Genomic DNA, 21,969 nt, shown 5'->3' with positions numbered 1-21,969 from the left:
CTTCTACTTCCAGTTGGAAGAGAATGAGACACTGATCAGCTACCACTTTGTGTAATCCAACAATTCCCTCCACTCCCAGTGCCCACCCTGTTTCCCAACCAACCCACCCACTGTCACTTGCCCAAGAGAGCAGCTCCCACAGAGTGATGGCTTAGCATGAGTTCCCACGGCAACATATGCATATGAAGCTCTTTGACAGGTGCCGCAATGAGCCATATTGAAAGTGGAGTTCCCAGCAGCGGTCTATGGAAGTAGCTTCAGGCTGTTCTCCTACAATTCGGCCACACCAAGGAACTCAATCAGAATTCCCTCATACAACTAATTCAATGACCCATCTTTTCACCTAACCTCTCCCACCTGTCCCAACGGCTCTTATCTTACTGCCCAGAGTGGAGGGAAATTTCTGTTCATCCTGTTATACTGGTTCTAAATTCAAAACTCACCTAAAACCTTCGTATCAAACAAAATAGTTCAGGAATTTCAAACTGCACTTAAAATGTAAAATATTTGTCAAGTAATTCATTGTCAAGGTTTTAAGAATGCTTCAATTTGTTTTCATTTGGTATGGCTTAAAAAACAAAAACAAAACCAAAACTACTTTCTAAATTATCTTCCCTGGTAGGTGTCACCTTCTGAAATGGCATGGCCTGCATTCAACCAAACCAACTGGCTTGAAGAAACCGTTTCCAGGGATTTCTAAATACAAACAGAGATGTTTAGGCCTCGGGATGATCTGGCGCAATCTGTCTCATCTTCCCCCTCAGGTTTCCTAGCATGCTACTAAACCTCGGAGGGACAGAAAGAGTTCCTTCTGGCTCACTCCATAACTCTTGCCTGACCCATATTTTATGCTTCTTCAAGCAGAAATCTGCTGAAAGGCTCAGAAAAAAAAAATTCAAAAAGCTCTTTAGGGACAATTTTGTCACCCTTGACGAAAACAACCACAGATGTACACACAGCCTCCTCTGCAGACCTGCTTACTGCTGCATCACGCGTGTGTAGTGAGAGGATTTTATTTCCTTGGTTTGTGGCAGCTTAATTATCAGCCTTCAGAAAAGAGGCTGATGATAGGTAGAGCAAGTCTAAATTGTATTCCGCCATCATTTCTAGAAACCTCTAATCATTGGTAAGAACGTTAGTGATAAGTAGCAAATAAGTAAATGACAATTGTTTTTATTGAAATTGGGAGAGTGTGATTTCAAAGGAGCCAAGGTATTTAAAAAGCAAAGGCTTAGGCCTTGTAACAGGACATGCGTTATACTGCTGATTCTAAAAATTTCTAGCTGTGTGTTCTATTAGTCATCCCAACCCTCTGACTCCCTGATTGCTTACTCAGGAAACAGGGATAAGAATATCTGCAATGCATACCTCACCTACCAGGTGTGATAAAATGAGAAAATGGGTGACAAAACACTTCGTACGATGTGAATAGTTATTCCAGTGCAGGGCATTATTTTCAGAATGCAGATGGGGATATATGAACTCCACTGTGAGATTTGAAATGGGAGACTTTTATCTAACCCCTTAAAATTAATACTTATTTCTTCAGTTAGTGAACAGGAACTTGCTGGCTCTTTATATGTTTACATCTCTTACCACTTTTTTTCTCTCTAAGCTTTGAACTAATTATATGGCATTTTATATACATTTAATTTTATAATATGTTTGCCATTAGTTGTTTGGCAAAATGCATGGTTGAATGATATTCATGGTACATTGACAGCAGCAGAGAAATACTATATTTATAGTTTAGAAAACAGGGCATTTTCTTTTTTATCTATTAGAATACAACTAATCAAGAAGGCATTCTATGGTATCTTGATTTCCTTTTGATTGTAATTTCAATAAAGAATGATTTCAAGATTCACTCATAGCACTTTAAATGTATGAGAATATCCATTGAAGCAATATTCAAAGGGGATTAAAAACATTTTGCTACAAATTTTAGCAACCTCATCTAGAAAAACAATTAGACAAAATATTGCATAGAATACTTAAATCAAGATAATAAACATAGAATGTGAAATAAAGGAAGGTCTTCACTACTGTGACTTTTATAATTATGGAATATTTGAGGTAAGAAAAGGAACAACATTAAGAAATCAAACCTATTTGATTGAAGAAAAGGTGAGAGGCAGAATTCTAAGTACTTTTGGAAAATACTAGTAAGGCTAACTAGAAAAGGGACTTAGTACATTGGCGATAATCTGTAAACTGGGCACATTCAGAACTGTCCTAATGTTAAAGCTAATTATTTCCTTAATTACCCAGCTAATTCGAGAAACATCACAGTGGTTTGCCCTCAGTACAGTCACATGTATCTTCCATAGCCCCTAAATATCTGATTAATTGAAACAAGAGTGTATTAAATTGTTTAATTTCCTGAGAATAAAGAGAAATTCAATAGTGAAGTATAAGGTTTGATTTTAATTTTGTGGAAGGTACAGACTCCTAAAATCAAGTATTTTAGGGCTGGAAGAGACTTAAGGGGGCACACATTGCTATCCTATTTTTTTTAAACTTTATATATATATTTGAATTAAATTTGAATATAATTTTATGATCATCAGGGTAAAATTCCTGTCACTGGCAGTGGCATTCTTCCTTTGGAAAAACTCCACAAATGTTGGGGTCAAGTTAGGGTCAGGTATAAACTTGCTTTCTTTTCTGGACACAGCTATGATCAAGTTTAGAGGGCTCATAGAATTTGTCTTCCTCTCTCCAGGAACCTGAGAAGATTATAAAGTAGATGAGATGTGGGAGAAAGAAATAGTGGAAGCATTGCCTAAGAGTAGCCCAACCCCATTATTTATTTACATGTTTATGTAAGCTCTGGTACTTTTATTTGGTAATAATTTTCCATCTATATTATAATGTTTTTGACATGAAACTTTGGTCTGCTCCTAAATGCTCTATCATTACAGCTCTCACTAACAATGGAGCAGTTAACTATAAATGCTATATTGTAAGGAATCAAATGAGAAAGCAAAAACTGACACACTCGTTTTAAGCTGCATCATATAACAATGGCTCAGAACCCAGTAGTTTATGAATGAAATAAAGATACTTTATTTATTACACAGGCACTTGGATATTCACATGCCCAACACAGCTGATACACTTAACAACTACGGAAACATGAGTGGAAAATGTCTGTTTGTACGATCAAGAGAGAACTTTCACCATGTAAAGGTGGCTGAGTACATTAACAATTTTTCCTTTACTTTCCTCTAAGAATTTCCAAAATCCACTGAATTTTTTAAAAAGTTACACTTGAAATGATATGCAACAAAAACTGATCTACATATCAACTGGTATGCTAACTTGAACTGTGAGCAGTTTAAAGTTTTATCACAATGCAACATATGTATAGTCATGCGTAAACAGATTAGGTTAGTAGCATGCATTCCATTCTGCAATATGAATACTGTTAATCTATTTCCCAACAAAAGTCAAAAGATGCCCAGTGCATAGAAAAATACAAATCACTGTAGTCAATATATTATGGGCTGATCTTGGGACTTACACGGTGATGAAGACGTCCTGAAATGCCATGGCCACAAAAGCACATTAAAAAGTAGATAAACATACTTTATCAGACAATCTCTAAAAATGAAAAGATGAGGGGTTTAAATTGGGGGCATGTTCTTGCTGTGTGCTTTGCATAGCGCCTTTCTGCTCACCTCCTTCTGGCTTGACTGGTCCATCAGACATCACCTTCCTGAGGGCTAGCTGGCTTTGGTCTTGGTTGCCATTGGCTGGTGGAGGCAGATTATCAGACTGAGTTCTTTGAATGGGGAGGACTCCTGCTATGCTGTGTCTGTGCTGCTTCCTGGCATGATTAGACTGACCGCTTTTATGTGCTGCTGTGGCAGTGTGGGTGAAATGGAAACCCAGAGTACGTATCCTCAGATGGAACCGGCTTCAATGTTAGTCATGCAAACAGAAGTGATCTTTTGCTCTAGTTAAATAAGTTGTGTTCTCAAATGCCAAAATGACACCACATGCACAGCACTAAAGGGGGTTAAAACTGGCTGTTTCTTTGGAAATGATGACTTGGGGAGAGGGGGTTGTCATTAACCTTTCTTCACGGTCTGGTTAATGCCTCTGTGAAGTAACAGTGCACCTACATTTGTCAAATCTCTGTCCCTAAGTTTTTATATGTCAATTAACTAGATTTTTACAAATTCAATGAAAATACAGAAGTTAAGATGGGTAAATTGTTAGGCTTTAATTGATATCTTGAGTTTCAAAGGACTTTCACTAGTTAGAAAATAACCTATAAAATCTCCAATATCATGTACAGAGTATGACTCAACAGAACAGGTTTGATTGTGCTCTTTAATGAGGTTATATTGCCTCATCACTTATGCTTATATATATTAATAGTATAGATTTCTTGAGAATATAAGAAATGTGATTTTCTTCACAGGTTTTTTTTTTTTTTCAAAAGACTACAGAGTTTCCCACATGGAAAGCTACAACATTTCACATGCATCATCCACTAATGTTTTTTAAGCTTGAAATGGCCTTTCCCCCTACGTTCTAGAACGTGGCTGTTGGTCACATCACTCCTCTGCCTAACATTTTTGAGTGTTTCCAGGCATAAGCATCTCATGGCTAATCTGCTCTAAATGCTTGTGTGTGTGCATTTTTGGTGTAATGCCTAGAATTTTGGCAGCTGCTCGAGCTTATGATTGCCGTATTCTAAAGGATATTTAAGCGCACACAAAAAGGACACACAACATCGTTTGTCTGCAAACATCACAGACACAGCTACCAAATACTATGAGCCAGGTTAGATGGATGGTGGAGACAAAGGAGAAACAGCCAGTTTTACTGCAGTCTATGTAAAGAAAAAAAAAATCTAAATAAGAGAGCATATTTATGTGTCAATACTGTTCTTACACAGACAAAGGGACAGAGGACAGAGTGAACACGGTGTGCCAAGAACAGAAAGCAAACAGGAAAGGACAGCAGGAAAGAAAGGCAACAGATGAACATTAAGCTGCCATGCTGAGGAATTTATTTGCGTCTTTTACTTGGTTGAAGGCGGAGTTGTTGAACGGCAGCTTCAGCAGCAGCTATAGCAGCCCCTGCGTCTTCCAAGTGGGTCTGAGTGACGCTGGTTTTGCTTTGACTGCGAGATGGTCCGTGAGAGCGGAGATGGCCTTCGGATGAGGATTTCGAGCTACCAGGACTACTATGGGATTTCTCAATGGTGGGAACCTGCATGTCTGGTTAGAAAAGGGTAAAACATGAGTAAAAGTTGCCCAAGCATTCCTCCTGTCAAGCTTGGTCTCACTTAATTGGAAACTGTCTAAGATTTATGTTCATCTGTTTCTTTTTTGGCTCATTTATGCAACTGTTCACCATATAGTAATATGACTAAACATTTGGGAAATGATTTTTGGGAGGAAAGGCAAATGGATAATAATCTTGAGAAGAGATAAGTTTGAGAAGAGGAATACATTCTAACTAACCTCATGTGAATGAATATATTATAGTTTCACCAAGCAACTCTGCTAATTCCAGAAGGCATCATGTATAATAAAAGACAATAGGTTTACACTGCCAAAGGTGGAGTTTTAAGTAAAAATGTAGTGAATTCCTGAGTGAAGGTGTGAGTGTTGCTAGGACACATTAGAAGTGGAGATTGTAGAATCATTGTTTCAGCTGATTTTGAGAATGTCTGTCTGCCTATCTATCTATCTATCTATCTATCTATCTATCTATCTATCTATCTATCATCTCACACATTAACTGTGGTAGTCATAGAGAGAGAGGTCTTTATATTAATAATCTCCCAGAATGTTAACCAGGGCAGAGTTGATATGCTAAGTGGAATTCATAAATTATCTATAAAACTCATCCATAAGCAATCTATAGCACTCACTGTAGTCAGTGGTTGATCATATCAATTCAGTGGTCTACTGGACATGGCCTCAGTTTTCCATCTACTAGAACACTTGCCCTTATGACCCATTGCTTTCTAATTTGCAAAGAGTCACTTTTGAAGTTGCTGTACTTTCTGAGAGGAGGAGAGAAGGCAGCAATACTTTGGTCAAATATAAAAAAAATTGTATTTAATACTTGTAAATAGTTCACTATACCTAGATAAGATACTACATGGTTATCTCATGTGGGCAGTAACTCATGATGCATTAATGTTGTGTTGCAGGATGATTAGTAACAAACCTCCAAAAGAAAAAGTTCATTCAAATGGGAATCTTGTGTATATTACCAAGCCCAATGTATGACATTTGTACTTTAAAAATAATATTACTCACTTAAAAAAATCATAGAATTAGCTTGAGTCCAACATTTAGGAAAGGTGTAAGTATATTTCAGCATACCAATTATTTTGATAACATGGGAAAAATGTTTTGACATGATAAGTAAAAAGCAGGATGCAAAATTATATATGTTGTATGTAATATATGAGTAAGAATATACCTATAAAAATAAGGATTTAAACAATCAAAAGAAATATGTATAAATGGTAATGATGGTTATGTCTAGTCTATGAAGTTGAGGATTTTTATATTTCTTTATGTAATACCCCAATTCATCTTATAAAATCATATTATCATGAATTTGAGAGCTTGAAAAGAACCAATAGCTAATATAGCCCAACTGCCTTCATTATACAGGTTGAAAATTGAAGAGTCAGAGAGGTGAAGATCAAAGTTATAACCCGATTATGGGCTGATCTGAGGCTAAATCCCATTTCTCCTGATTCCATATCCATTACTCTTCACAGGATAGTATATTAAATACTTTCCAATAGAATCCAACCTTTCAAAATATATTAAGTATACAGACATTCATATTCAAGAAGGTATTGAAGGAAAAAATAGAAGCGTTTTCTACTTGAAATGTCTCCTACCCTTGGATGGGTCAGGGAAGATACCATGGCTTCTGCTTTTGATGACAGATGGCTTTGGAGACTGCTGGCTGCTTTGACTGGAATGGGACTTGCCATGATCAATGCTTTCAGTCTGTTCTTTGAGAGGATACCACCTAGGAGTGTTATCGAGGTGAGATGTGCTAGATAAATCAATCAATACCTGAAAAAAAGTACAATTAGCAGTTACTTTTTCCTGTGATCTGAAATTTATTCAAGGACATAAGCCCGAGGATATACTATAACCTTTAAGGATGATGAGGCTTTCTTCCTCATTTTCCTTCACCCATGATATTGGGAACAACAACTTAGGCATACTAGATGCTTAATAAATGATTGGATAAATTGAACTGTATAAAATCTTTGACAATTAATTTTTTTGGACATAAAGTGAAAAGGTAGAGTCAAAATTCAATCTCTTTATGAAATAAAGCTTTGTTAAATGGATACATTCTAGTTCTAAATGTGGCTAGCATTTTTGAAGATTGTTTGATTTTAGCTACAAGAGGGATGGAATTAAAAAAGAATGAATAATTTACAGTTACTAACTTATTTCCTCTACTTTAAAACATACTTTAGTTCACATTTGAAATAGGGATATGCTAACAGTTTATCGTGTCTTGGTTCAATTGGGAACATTTTTCTTTCATTAATAATGGTGCATTTTACAATTGTTGGCATCTTAAATTTGATGAGATATAAAAAAAATGAAAACCAGCACAATGGAGATATGATCTAAATTCATGTAAATATAATAAATTATAAGGACTTCAATAAGCCAGCTTTTTGAAATGGGACATTACAGCAGATATAACACTACATCCTAGAGCAGTCTGTCTAAGATGAAGATTGGTCCAAGTGGCTGTACCAGCATGGAGCCTACAGGTGAAGCCCAAATGGTCTAGTTTGATGGGAAAGAGAGGTACAGTCTAGGAACCAAACAAGGCCTCTAAGACGACACAAATGTTTTCTATTGTCTCTCTCAATAGGATAGCTATCGTATTTTCTAGGTGTTATATCATCTTGGAAATGATTTATTTTTTTAACGTTAGTTTATAAATTATGTTCAAAGCAAAGATCACTAAACAAAATGTATTTTTTTGGAAATGTGATAAATTAAAAGTCACAGGATCTATCAGATTTCATGCCTAGGTTAGATTCCTTGTGAATTTATACAATTTTTTTCTCCTACTTCCAGTTTTGCTTCTTAAAATATTTTGAGAGATTTTTTCTTATGAGGCACTTGAAAGAAATAAGAATATAAAATGTCATATCATGTCATTCATACATATGGTAAGGAATAGCAATTAAATAACCTGAAAATGCATTTAAAAAATTCCAGTTTATTTTATAACATAATAAATTTATCTCAAACACTTAACATAATGATTTGGATTCACAGCATCATTATATATCTTTCTACCTAAACAATTAATATTTCATCTTGATAATTAGTAATAAAGTACATCAAGTGACAAAGTGAAAACCATTTCTTGAGTTGGTATTCATCTACTCAAAGAGTAAATCAGAAAATAAATTTTATCTACCAAAGGACTTTATCCAGAAGTGGTTATCTTATAAACTGAAGAAATATGCTTTGCATCAAGCTTTAATTGGTGGTCTACAACAAAAGAAAACAAGGCAAAGGAACTCAGAGGCTCACCTCACCAAGAAAGTCATTGGAAGAAAATCTATCATAATCCCAGACTGTCACCTCCAGTGTTTTCTTCTTGAGCTGTAGTTCAAATCAAAATGTCATTCACCCCATTATCATCAATTTCCATTACACACATATATTATAGATCCATTTATTTTTACTTCCTTGAACACCTCCCATTTATGTAAAAATACTTTAACTTTTATCTAAAACTATCTGGGTTTATATTAAATATTATATAAAATATTATGGTTTTGTAGTCCAGCCTAGCGTTTGATCATAAGAAACCTCACTGTTTTGTAAACAAGATAGTAATTTTATGAATTTCCTGTTATTCTACCCCCATCTTTGGAAACAGAAATCAGCATCAATAAATACTTTTTAAACAGATGCAATTCATAGGTTGTAAAACTGTCTAGGTTATTTAGACCAAGGATTTGGATTAGATTTGTTTGGGTCAGTAAATTGCTAAAATACACAGTAGCAACATCTTATTTCTGCAGGTAGATTTCATTTATTTTCAATTCAAGAACCCGTACTACAATTTAAATCCAGCTTCATCTTCAAAGTCAAATTAGAAATCTTCCAGAGGGCAAATTATAAACCTCATTTCCAAAGACAACTCATTCGTAAATTGTTTCATATGGGCATCTTCTTCCTTTTCGATTTGTGTTCTTTTCTCTCTGAATTCAAGATCACAATCTTTCAAGAATTTTATCATTACTATTCTTATATTAGCCTAAAATTGTCACACAGAAAATAATAATTGCATACCTGTTCCATGGAGATACTTTTATAAATTACTGTTTGATTCCACTCAGGATTAAGGCTTTTCTGAACATATTTAGTCCTTCTCTTGTACTCAGCACTGAAGTGGAAGAAAAGAAACAGTTATCTTCATTCCTCACCTTCACTGATGACTTCATAGTCAATCTGAAGGGCGTGCAGGCATTTTAAGAGGATATTTTGTTTTGAGTCACTATGCAATCATCTCATCATCCTCATGTCTTAAACCTTATTTTAAGTTGAATGCATAATGAAAATTAAAAAAATATGTTGGATGCCTTTAGTTTTATTTGCCCTAAAGTAGTTTTGTGAAGAACAGCTTTTATGTATTGCAATGATAGTATAAATTTAGAAATGTACTCCTTCCTGAATTCAGGAGGTAATTACATGAAGTATATGGTAACATCAGTATTTCTTGCCCCATAAATAATAATTTGGAATTTAATTTTCTAATAGTTTTGCATCTAATCATGTCAGAAAGGCCTAATCATCTTTTAAATCGCTCTTTTCTAAAAAAATTGTAATAAATGTTTTGACTGAGGTAAGGCTGAAAATGGCTGTTGCTATAGCTGAGATTCGATGAACATTTTTTACTGTATATTTCAAGTATACTCTGACAAGCTTAGTAAAATAGGATATTTAATCTAGTTATAAAACAATTTTTATTAAGTATAAATTATTGGTTTATGTCAATAGCTTATGTTACAAATGATGAACCAAATAAAAAATTTTCCTCATTCATTAAGGCTTAGGGCATTTGAGTTTATCCTCGACCTTTTCATTCCCTCTGAGCAACAGTTACAAGCTTACAACCTACATGTTTAAAAACAACTTATTTCCAAAACTGATTCTAATTGAATCAGACAGAACATCTGTAACTGGCTCAATCAGCTAATGGGGTTGGAACTGCTATCAGTGATGAGCCAGTGGTGTCCACACAGACAAGGTCTCTCTCTCACTGCCTTTTTCTGAACTTTCTGCTTAGGTTTATGTCTCAGGTCCTAGGTAACACTAATTCTGGTTGGCACCAGAACCCTGAAAACCAACCTACGTGGTGTCTGGGGTCCTTTCATATGCATGGATTTCACAAGTTGCCTTTCTCTAAAGCAGAGGTTGGCAAATTGCGGCTCCCGAGCCACATGCGGCTCTTTGGGTACGTTCCGTCTCAAAAGTTTGCTGACCCCTGGAAGAGCCAATCCTGTCCCTCACAACAATTTAAAAATTATTCGAGAGCCATAAATATATTTTTACATAATCATCATTATGTGAATAATATCCTTTAAGGGTTTTATAAATGAAACTAGGATAGTTTTATTTTCATTTTCAATTTTACTTCAGAGCCACACGCTCGTAAGCCGCAGTTTGCTGACCCCTGGCGGCTCTTCCATCCCAAAAGTTTGCCGACCCCTGCTCCAAAGGGACTAAATCCTGACCCTTGACCTCAAGTTCTACTCCCCACTATGGACAGACCATCTCTTGCTTCATTCCTGGTCTCAAGCATAGTTGCATCCTGGAATGCCTAGTGCTATTCCCCAGACACTGATGTACCTATCCGTTCTAGATAAAGCTACTGAGAATCACACTCCAGTTCATCACCCACTTTTAGAGATGGATCTATAGCCAAGTAAGTATCTTTCTTTTCTCTCGGGCTTTAGTCTCTCTCTTATCAAGCCATATACAAGCTAGTAATTCCCAACATTGACAGTATTTTGGGGACCACCCAGTAATCTGAGTTCCAGGGTGGGAGGTGGAGCAACCAGTACCACATCTCCCAGCCTGCACGCCCAAGGAGATTTTGATTTAATAGGTCTGGGGTAAGGCTTGAGCATCAGGATTTTTAAAATCTCTTAGGTAAATCTGTGTAGACAAGATTGAGAACCACTAAATGTATGTCTCCTAAGACCTCATCTTTCAGTTACTGTGAATTGAATCCAATTTAAGAAATAAAGCAGGACTCCTCTCACTTCTAGTCAACACAGATGGATACACAACAATAAGAGCAGGATTTGACAGTTTTGTCATTCAAGGTAAATTGCAAAAATTTAGGGGAAATATATATGCAATGATATAAAGGAACAGGAAGTAAAATTTGTACACATACTTTTTAGATCATTTGTCAGTATCTAGTGAAGTTTAAATTTATATATCCAAGAACCCAGAAAATTCCACTTTGACTTACTCCACTTCTACCTTAAAGATATTCTCCCACCTGTGCACAAAAAACTTGTTCAAGAACATTTACTGCAACATTGTTTCAAATAGTACGTTAATAAGATAATGAATAAATACCTTTTAATATAGTCATCTAATGAAATAGCAAGCAGCAGTTAAAGTGATAAAACATACCTTCATATATTAAGATACAAAAATCTTGAAAAATTATTGAGGAAAAAATTTGCAGGATATTTATAGTCAGTTATCATAATTTGAAGTTAAAATCATGTGACTTGGTACTGTAAATTATTTATGTATACATGTACAACAAACATATTAATATCATAAGTCTCTTGGGGATTATAGCTATTAAATTCTATTTAGCGATTATCTCAGGGGTATGGTTTCAAAGGGCTTTAGGGTTACCTGTAAAATGTTTTTTATTAAAAAAATCTGAAGTGTATGTAACAAAATGTTAAGATTTGATAAACCTGGGTAGCAACAACACAGGTATTAAAGTATTTTCTATTGGGTTGTCGGAAAAGTCATGACGTATTTTTTCTATATTTTTCATTGCAAAAATGTGACATGACTTTTCTGACAACCCATTAAATTCTAAGTAAGTTTGAAGTATTTTATAATAAAAATTCAAAATTATTTTGGTAAACTATATATTTTATATTTTATGTTTTTGCTTTGCTTGTTACTTTAGAATTCATGGCTATTCCTCTAGGCAGGTATATTTAGAAGAAAAACACAAGGTAGTATGAGCTTTAAAGTTTCCATTTGCTTTAGACTTTGTTCTCAAGGCAATGAGATCGTGGAAATAACATATTAAGGATAAAATTCATAATATACTGAATAGTAGTAAAATTGTTATTTTTTTCAGATTCTCAAAAGTTAAAGGCATAATATTTTTAACAAGATGGAAATTAATGTCAAATGCAAACTCATGTATTTTCACTAAAATTCTAGATATGTCAATATATATGAAAATAGTCTGCATTATTGAAATGTCTTCAAAAGGATTTAATTACCATCTTTCCTTAATCTACAATATACTTAGTAACATAATTTTTCACATGCATATTTTAGTCATATTTTTGACTAACACATTTAGCAAAAATTATTGAATGCCAACTTTGTACCAGGCACTATTCTTCTCTATCAAATGTACTTAATTGTATTGACATAGTATTATATGTATGATTCATGCATGAAAAGCACTTTATAAAGTAAGAAAGCTAAAAAACAGCTAACATTTATTAAATGCTTGCTTTTTCCCAGGTAGAGATCTAAATGTTTTTAATCTGTTAACTCCTTTAATCCTAACAGCAATTCCATTAGACAGGTATCATTTTTTATTCTATTTTAAGTTAAAAAAACACAAAAATTATAACAAAAAACTGTAGCTCAGAGGAATTAAGACATGTTGGCAAAATTGCATAGTTATGAACTGGTAGGACCACAATTCAAACATAGGGAAACTGGTTGGTTGCTCTTAAACATATGCTGTTTGAACTAAATTGATTAGGCTCATCATAAAATGTGAATCCATCACTTTTCTTAATTGCAGGCTTCATTAGCTGGTGTCTAGTTTGTTTTCTTAATCCTACAGTTCTTTAGTTTTAAAGTTCTTCACCTCAATATAACTATATAAATATTTCCTATTTAAATAGATTTATTTCTATATATAAATTACACAAAATACTTGTGCACATATACACATACCATTCAAACATTAGGTCAGTCTTAGAGTTGCTTAGGAACATTCTGAATGGTATATTCTAAGAGAGTGTTGTGGAATTAGGGATAATTATTTATTGATTTTTGCCCAGATACACTCAGAAATAATTGAAATTGTTTGGGAACATTGTAGATGTTTCTTTTAATAGAGTATCTTAATCTTATTAATGAGTTTGATTCTGCATTTCTCTCCAGACTCAGGTATCCATTGCCTTGAGGATTAATGGAGGTAAACACACGCTATTCCTGAGCCCATCTCCATCATCCTGGGTTGACCTGTGTAAATGCCAATGAAATTCTTTGCAGTCTCGAATTTCCTGACATGCAGAGCTGGCCACACAAAGCCATTCCTTCAGTAACACTTGTTTTTTTATAATTACTCTGTACTGACCATCTCCAGCATGATCCCAATGGGCTGTGTTGTCACTTTACACAATTGAAAACTCTGCAATTTTCATAGCCATATTAGAATCTGAGGATTTACAAATTGAACGTGGCCAGGCAAGCAGTGGGATTTTTGAATGTGGGCATAACTTCAGCTTGAGAAAAAAATGGAGCTCATTTTATTTTTTCTTCCTTGTCTGGTAAACACACTACATTCCCTCCTGGGTAGATTAGAATAATGTTGTTATATTAGTACAATTGGGCCATATCTAACAATCAGAGAAGTTTTCTAGTAAGGGAAAATAGGGTCAATTAATCAAGATGGGATATAGTGCTTATAAAACACATATTTAAACCCTCATCCCTGTGAAGTTTTGACTAATTTCTTATTTTTGTTTGTTTGCTTGTTTTGTTATTGGCCAGTAAAAGCAGCCATACTTTTAAGGCAGACAGAAAAAGATACCTAAAAACAATTTTTGTATCTTAAACCAGCTGAAAAACACTGCTCTGTGTTTCTTTTTAATTTCAAAAGAAATATTGAGAAAGAAGAATGGAATGTATTGAAGTTCTTCATTTATTTTATTTTATTTGGTTTTCCTTTATTGGAAATATATATGTATTCCTTTAATGAAAAAAATATGTGCAACAACAACAAACAACAACAACAACAACAACAACAACAACAAAATATATATATATGCTTTCCAAAATTATTCCTCTGATGATGTTTCCTTTAATTTAGAAAGAAGCACAAAGCACATCTCATTTTATAAGCTCTGTTTTTCTGTGCAATAATGTGTTTAAGGACTGTCACCTTATTGTCCTCTGTGCTCCCTGAGGTCAAAGACAATGGCTGTGCGGTCAGCTCTAACCCCAGCACCTATGAGAGTGTCTGGAGTAGCATGTGCTAAATAAATATATTGGATGGATACTTAAAACATCCCTGTACTTTTTTTTTCTTTAAAATTTATTGCAATTAAATATTTTGGGCTTTCAAATTGTAAATACACAGAACACCTGTGCTTTACATAGATCACGTATGAAATTGTTTATGCTAACAAGGGTGTTGGAGAAAGTTCAACCAGGAATTGGGCTAACAGGTATCATGACAGCTAAAATCAGGTTCAATCATAGCAAAATCTCATTAATGGGGAAAAAAATGTAGTTCGCCCAACTGCGTAATGAGAGAAAACCAGAATGAGATCCTTCAGATATCCTCATTTCTTTTTCTCGATTATCCAACAAGAACTGAGTTCATGGACTCTTCAGGCTCTTTCCTTGCATTTATTTCGCCTAATCTTGGCTGATGTTTGGGCTGTCAGAGTTTATGAGTATTGCTCAGAAGATGGGAAGAGAAAATGAAAGAAGGTAAGAAAACTGGATCAGTGAAGTGCTAATTATTTAACACAATATATATATATTTTAATTTTAAGAACGATGAATGTATTACATTTTATTGAGTAAAAAAAAAGTTGTTGGGTTTTCAACATAGTGTTGTTAAAGGATTTGGTATAATTCAGTAGCCCAAGCATTCTGTATCTCTTTTTTGGAGAGATAGCTGACTGTTTGCTACACGAAGCTTGTTATACCATGTTACTAGCAATAATAGCGGCTGTCATTTATTGAGAGCTTATTATGTGCTGGATATAATGCTTATCACTTTTGGTGTATTACTCCATGTGTTTCCCCAAAAGCCTGGGGGGAGAGGGTCTATTATAAATCCCATGTAGCAGAAGAGGACCTAGAGAAACCTCACAACTTCTGCTTGGCAGGGCTGCTACTGAAACCCATGTTCTTAAGGACTTCACTCATTGGCCTTCTCAGCCTAACTTACAACATCAGTATCTTGTCATTAGAATTCCTTCTCACACTGACAGTTCTCAAAGAGATGATAAAAGTGACTACTAGATGAAAGATACGAGAAAGTGATTTCTGGATCTTCTAAATTGTAATCCAACACAACCTGGACTATTTCAGCCATTCTTTACACTTGCAAAACATGTTCTCTTTGAAGTTAAATACAGAAAACAACTGTCATTCTGACAATGTCCCCTGTTTCTCTAGATAAAAAATAGGAAGGTTCTGAATAAAGCGGTTGATAATGTCTGTTCTAAAATGACACCATGTCTTTGAATATGTCACATGTCGGTTTGAGAGATCTGGATGGCATCCTGAGACAAGAGGGACAGGCATAACAAGCCACCTCTCACACAGTATTGTATTTCATTCTTTACCGTAATTATGGACTGCAACAAAACAAACAGTTTCTGGGCACTATAAAGGTTGTGGTGAGTAATCGTATCTTTTAAAATATTTAAATATTTATGCCTTTAAAAGTCAGAGAAAGCCTCTTTCGGCACATCTTGTCAGGTTTAGTAAAAAAACATCCAATTTGAATGTCACCGACAGAAAAAAATCCTGAATCATTAATATTCTGGATGGGATTAAAATTCTCATCACCTTATTGGTACAGATGGTACAAGATTCTCCTCACCAAGTAAATAACACATTGAAGTTATAATGCAATGAGATGTGCAAAAGAAAGCTTTTGGCTATATACTGAGAGATAGCCTTAGCTGACAATGCAATGATGCAACATGTTATGAACTCTATCAAATACAGAAAATAGTTTCCCATTATTGGGCAACAAAGGACGCTCTCATGTTGCTGTTAGTACAGAGCGATTATGGCCTCCTATATGGCACAGCAATAACTCTGTGGTGCAAAATGTAAAAAGGCATTTCAATATCAAGGTCTAAGTGAAGGATGAAGACCAGTCACCTATTGTCTTTAAGACATCCAGATCAGTTCATTTCTTTTGGAAAATGACTAGATTTTATTTGTAATATAAGATTCAGGAAATCTTAAGGCATGATTAATTATCACATGAGAAGCTAAGTGAATTTTAGTGTACAAATTATGAATGAAGACTTCAGTCATATCTAATTTCAGAGTGACATTTCCTTATTTAATACTCTTCTATGTTTTTAATATTTTCTAGTTTCCTAGGTTCTATTGCACACATCTGCTAAACCTATTTAATAACATTGTGGTTGGAACCATTTGCTGTTAGCTTAATTCAATAGATGCAACATGTAGAAAAATAAAAATTACAGCCCAAGTTGAACTGCAGGAGAATGTAGACAAAAAGGCATAAAGGCATATATAAAACTCCAGACATTACAGCATAGCTTGACATTGAAAGAGAACCCACTCTACCTTGCATTCTGGACAACCATGACTTGACTGCATTGATTCCGAGAGAGAGAGAGTGAAGGATACAACAGAAAAGGAGGAAAGATAGGAAGAAAAAAGTTAGGAACAGAAATAAGGAAGATAATATGAGAATAATAACTAGAAGAGATATACCACATCATATAAGTGACATAAGGGGGACAATAATCTTAGAATTAAAATGAAAATAATACCTCACAAGTGTAATAAAACCCAAGGCCTTGGCCACTGTGGTAATTCGGAGACATTTAATAAAACGGCTAGGAACTGGAGTAGCGTATAAGCCACCTTTGGGCCAGATCCCACCAAGCAGAATATTGTTTTAAAAGTTGCATTAGGATGGCTTTAGATGGGACACCCCCTCTTCATTCCTCCTTTTCTCTGTTACTTCTTTCCCAGAATGGACTGACATATTCATGTTACCTGCCAGCCCTTTCTGGCTATTCAAGTTTGCAACAGTCTAATTGAAACACAGTCCTGCAATAAATAAAATATAGGCACTCTCATATAGTTTAAAAGATGATACTCCAGGATGTTATTGGAGATGATAGAAAATAAAAGACAGTGCTGTAGTTTCGCTCATTAGTAAATGTTAATTAGAGACACAGCCTTTGGTGATTTCCTCTTATCCCATTATATTGTGATTAAATAATATTGAAGGTCTAATGACCCAAATCAAAGACAGAATGTAGTTATCAGTTTGTTATTATACCCATGTTTAAAACATGCAGCCAAATTACAGGTACAATTACTACATAAAAATATAAGTTAATTAACATAAAATAAAAACTCCCTTTTCCTGCACTGTATGGCTGTTTGGTGATCACTATAAATTAAATCAACGAATTCAACCTAGAACAATACCAGCAATTCGAGGTTTCTAAATAAAATTATCGGGTAGTGTAAAATTAAAGGCTGTATACTAAATTTGACATAGCACCTGGCATTTTTCAAATTATTATCTAATTTGATTCCCTTGACAAACTAAAAATTATGGCTCTACCTTGGCTCTTTCAAAATCAACAAGAAAACTAAATCTCAAAGAATTGGTGATCTGCCCGTGGTGGTATAATTAGTAAATAACAGATTCAGATGCAAGGTATAACTCTAATTTGGATCCTGTTCAAACAAACAAACTACAGGCATATAACATGATTTTGTATAATTTCAATGCTTTCAAATATGTTGAGGTTTGTTTTATGGCCCAGAATACAGTTTATCGTGGTGAATGTTCCATGTACACTCGAAAAGAATATGTATTCTGCTATCGATGGATAGAATGTTCTGCAAATATCAATTAGGTCATCAGGCCAACTAGGAAAATATTATGAGGCAATTGGGGAAATTAAAGCATTACTTAAGAATTTAAAAATTATTGTGGTTATGTGCTATGATGATTACTTTTGAAATGAGTTATCTTTTAGCAATATATACTAAAATATTTGCAGAAAAAAGGTACAATAGTTGAGAGCTAATTTAAAATAATCTGTATGGGGAGAGCATATGAGGGTAAAATAAAACATGATTGGCTAGGAAGTGATAATTGTTGAAGCTGAGGAATGGATACATGGTGGGTCTTTATACTATTTTTTCTACTTATATACAATTGGAAATTTCCAAGTAAAAAGTACTATTTAAATGTCACTCCTCAAATTAAATAAAAAATGAACAAAAATAAAACCAGTGTCTTCAAATTACCAGTCCAAACATTTAAAATTATACCTCCAACTATTTATGGTTCCATTATGCTAATCTGGCTAACATAAATTGTCCAGAAAAGGTATAATGATCTGTTGGGTCCAAATCACTGTTAAAACTATCCTGATTACTGATGTATATATTAGAACATCATAGTAATTTGCATTTATTATGTGAAAATTAAATATCTCCAAAGGGCACTTGCTTCATATGAAGTTTACATATCACACAAGCGATTACAGAGATAATTTTCATTTACTTATTAAAGTCAGCATTTTAAATACTACTCTTGTTTTTTTTTAATTTTATAGTTTTAAAATGTTGATTTCAAATATGCATATAAAGAAGGGCAGATCAACAAGTCACTTAATGAGCATTTAACATATTGATTAATATCCATGCCTATAAAATAAAATAGAAACTTATGAGTCTTTAAACATTGGCTTTGCAAATCAACTTGGGAATGTAAGCGAATTCTTTAAATCTCCCCAAAATAATTTATTAAATGGTTTCACAGTCAATCTGGACATAGCAAGAGTTGTTTTCAGAACTGAAATACTGATGTGTTCTCATATAAACAGGTTTTATTATGATCACTAGCTCTCCTACAACCTTTTGAATCTTAATTACAAATTTTAATTCCACCTTATCTAATATTATAAATAAATGAATACGGAATGTGGGTAAACCTAGGGAAAATATGTTAAACACTGAAAGTAGAGACTAAAAGACTCTATGACTATTTCAGGAGATACAGTACTTAGAAGACATTGTTTCGATACTTACCCTCGCCCAGGAAGAAGATATACTTTAACAAAGGGGTCAGAATAACCATTGTTGTCTCGAGGGACTAGGTTTCTTGCTTGGAGAATATGTATTATGAGATTGCCAAGATCATAGTTGATTTGAAGCTTAAAGGGAACAGCAACATATTTGGTGAATATTATTTTCTGTTCGTTTGTTTTAAAAAAACATATAATACATTATCATTCAATATTTTACTAGTTTACATATATATATATATATATATATATATATATATATATATATATATATATNNNNATATATATATATATATATATATGTAGTTTTAGTTCTCATAAGAAGTATTAAACCTCATCTCCATTTTACTTGAAACTGCACAGACCAGTTAATGTCTAATTTAATTGGGAGCTCCTAGGCACATGTTAATTACCAGTAAAAGTGCTGTTCATTCTTCCCTCGGTGAAAGTCCTGGCCTGTCTAAATTTCATTTAGAAGGAAAATGGTACAGTGAATCCTAGTTGCTGTACATAGATATTTTTAAACTAAATGCCTACTCTTAGGAAAACTGTGAATGTTGTTTAACATTCATGAATACAATTATCAGGATTTTGAAAAGAAATGAACTTCTTGATAAATTTATTTAAAGATATCTTTTGCATTTCCTGAAATAATTAGCAGTCGGTGGAATCATTATTTAAAGATAAACCTATCAGTAATGAAATGCAAGAATATTTAAGAATGTGTAAAATTTATCTCTTCCTATATTGCATTATCTGATGTTAAGCCTATAGCTTTTCTTTCTGTTCTGACTGCTTTTCTAACAAGAGTGAAAGATTAACATAACGAAAACTTGTTTTTTAATTGTAGAAGCTGAAGAGAAAAGAAGAGGCATTGCTTCACGGATGCTTAATGGGTGCTGCGAAATTGTCATTGAACAGTAAAAGATTCATATTTCTAATAAATATTTGAAGAGCCTGCATAATTCAAAGTAATTTAATGTTTCTCCTTCAAACTGTCTTTTGCATTAGAATAAGACTTAATTCTATTTGATGCTCATTTTGTTTATCAAATAAGAAAAAGGAATCTGTATTTCAAAGGGGAAATCCATAAATAAAAATACTAGCATATTTTTATAATCATACAAAACAGATATGCTATGGTTATGTTGAAAATGGAATAATTTAGATGAGTCAAACTGTATTTAAAATTTCATAATTAAAGTAAATCTTAATTTTAGCATAATTTTGATCTGGTTATGTTTTGCAGCAGAAAAGGAATCTTCAATGGCCTTCCTAACTATAGAAAAGCTCAGAGTCTCTGATCATTGTAAAACAGAAAACAAAGTGCCATGAAGGAAGAGAAGAAACGGGAAGTTTAGAGCTGCAGTAGCGGTGTGCTACAATGGGATATTGAAATATACTCATACAATTATTTTGAAATTAATTTCATTGAGATTTAGAAGAGCTTCCAAATTTTAAAGGATAAATCCTTCTCCATTTTCTCCTTCCTCTGCCAGCCTTAAAGTCCACTTTTAATTGATAAGGCACCAAAATCATTTCTTATTAAAATGAAAACTTGTAGGTTTCCCTAAGATAGTGCTTTTCAAAATTCACTCTGTAGAACCTTGGAGAACTCTTAGAGTGGCTCAGAGGTTACTTCCAAGGGAGAATGAGAATGTATCAGTAATTCTCAACCAGAGCTATGCCAGTGTTGCAAGATTCTTTGTTTGGGTGTCTATATAAGAATTCATTTGGAATAAGGTTTTGTTAAAAGAAAACAAAAAAGTGGAAATCTCTGTCATAAGAAAATTTCCGAAAAAAAAGGATAAAACAACCCAAGAGTGAAGAAGGAATATTGTTAGTGTAAATTTCCACTATACAATAAAATATTAAAACTCAAGGGAAAAGAAAATAAGAACGAACAACAAACCAAAAAGAAACACAGAAAATACTGTTCCATGGGCAAGAACTTTAAACAAACGAGAGAGAGAGAGAGAGAGAGAGAGAGATGAATTATGAATCAGAACAGCTAGCATTTTCTTTGCTGTTTGTGAAATGAAAAAAGAACAGGGTCTGGTTTCTAGAAACAGGAACTAGCAGTGAGTCAGCACAATGGAGAGCACCTAGGTAATCACGCTCCATCCTGCTGGTCCTTCTTAGTAAGATGCCTGCCTTCTGCACTTTTTATTTTTCGCTGTCACACTTCGCTTTTGCTTTAATTAGTGTGCGCCTAAATAATAACATAATCGATTTCTTTGTGTGTCCTCTCTGTTATAATATTTCTGGTAGGCCACTGCTGTATGACGTTTTGCTACATACTTCTTTCAATTAGTCTCTTCCTTACTCCAAAATATTTACTGATCACCCTACTATGTAGTGGCTAACTCCTCCTTGGCTTATGTTCAACACTCCTTTTAATTTAGTTTTAACTTATCTCTATAGGAATGTGTCACTGCAGCAAAGGCGATCTCTTCGTTTCATTACTCTTTGGCAGCAGAACCTTCCTTTCTACTATCCCCCCCCGCCCCCCCCTCCCCCCGCAGGAACACACTTCTCTTTCTCTATGCTTATCCTCAAATTAGTTCCAATCTCTGCCATGCTTTGTGAAGTCTTTCACAAAATTTCGTCTAGAATGTGTT

The 21,969-nt window shown here is 34.1% G+C and overlaps 1 protein-coding gene across 6 annotated transcripts in view; it reads right to left on the bottom strand.

Annotated features, from left to right (window-relative positions):
* PCLO (piccolo presynaptic cytomatrix protein) overlaps window positions 1–21,969 on the bottom strand; it is a 409,380-nt gene that overhangs the window by 70,336 nt on the left and 317,075 nt on the right. For 2 of the 6 annotated variants that reach the window (XM_019660709.1, XM_019660713.1), the window contains exons 15-21: window positions 19,353–19,477; window positions 16,854–16,880; window positions 9,339–9,432; window positions 8,571–8,642; window positions 6,890–7,070; window positions 5,043–5,237; window positions 3,684–3,866 (exon numbers count right to left, since the gene is read on the bottom strand). In XM_019660709.1, the coding sequence (XP_019516254.1) occupies window positions 3,684–3,866; window positions 5,043–5,237; window positions 6,890–7,070; window positions 8,571–8,642; window positions 9,339–9,432; window positions 16,854–16,880; window positions 19,353–19,477 (877 nt within the window). The remainder of the gene's footprint in view (window positions 1–3,683; window positions 3,867–5,042; window positions 5,238–6,889; window positions 7,071–8,570; window positions 8,643–9,338; window positions 9,433–16,853; window positions 16,881–19,352; window positions 19,478–21,969) is intronic. The other 4 variants (XM_019660712.1, XM_019660714.1, XM_019660711.1 and 1 more) reach the window with 3 other exon arrangements.

This window comes from Hipposideros armiger, unplaced genomic scaffold (genome assembly GCF_001890085.2).
Source record: "Hipposideros armiger isolate ML-2016 unplaced genomic scaffold, ASM189008v1 scaffold_326, whole genome shotgun sequence".
Taxonomy (NCBI): domain Eukaryota; kingdom Metazoa; phylum Chordata; class Mammalia; order Chiroptera; family Hipposideridae; genus Hipposideros; species Hipposideros armiger.
The sequence above is the reverse complement of the archived record's forward strand: the minus strand, read 5'-3'. Positions and strand labels throughout refer to the sequence as shown.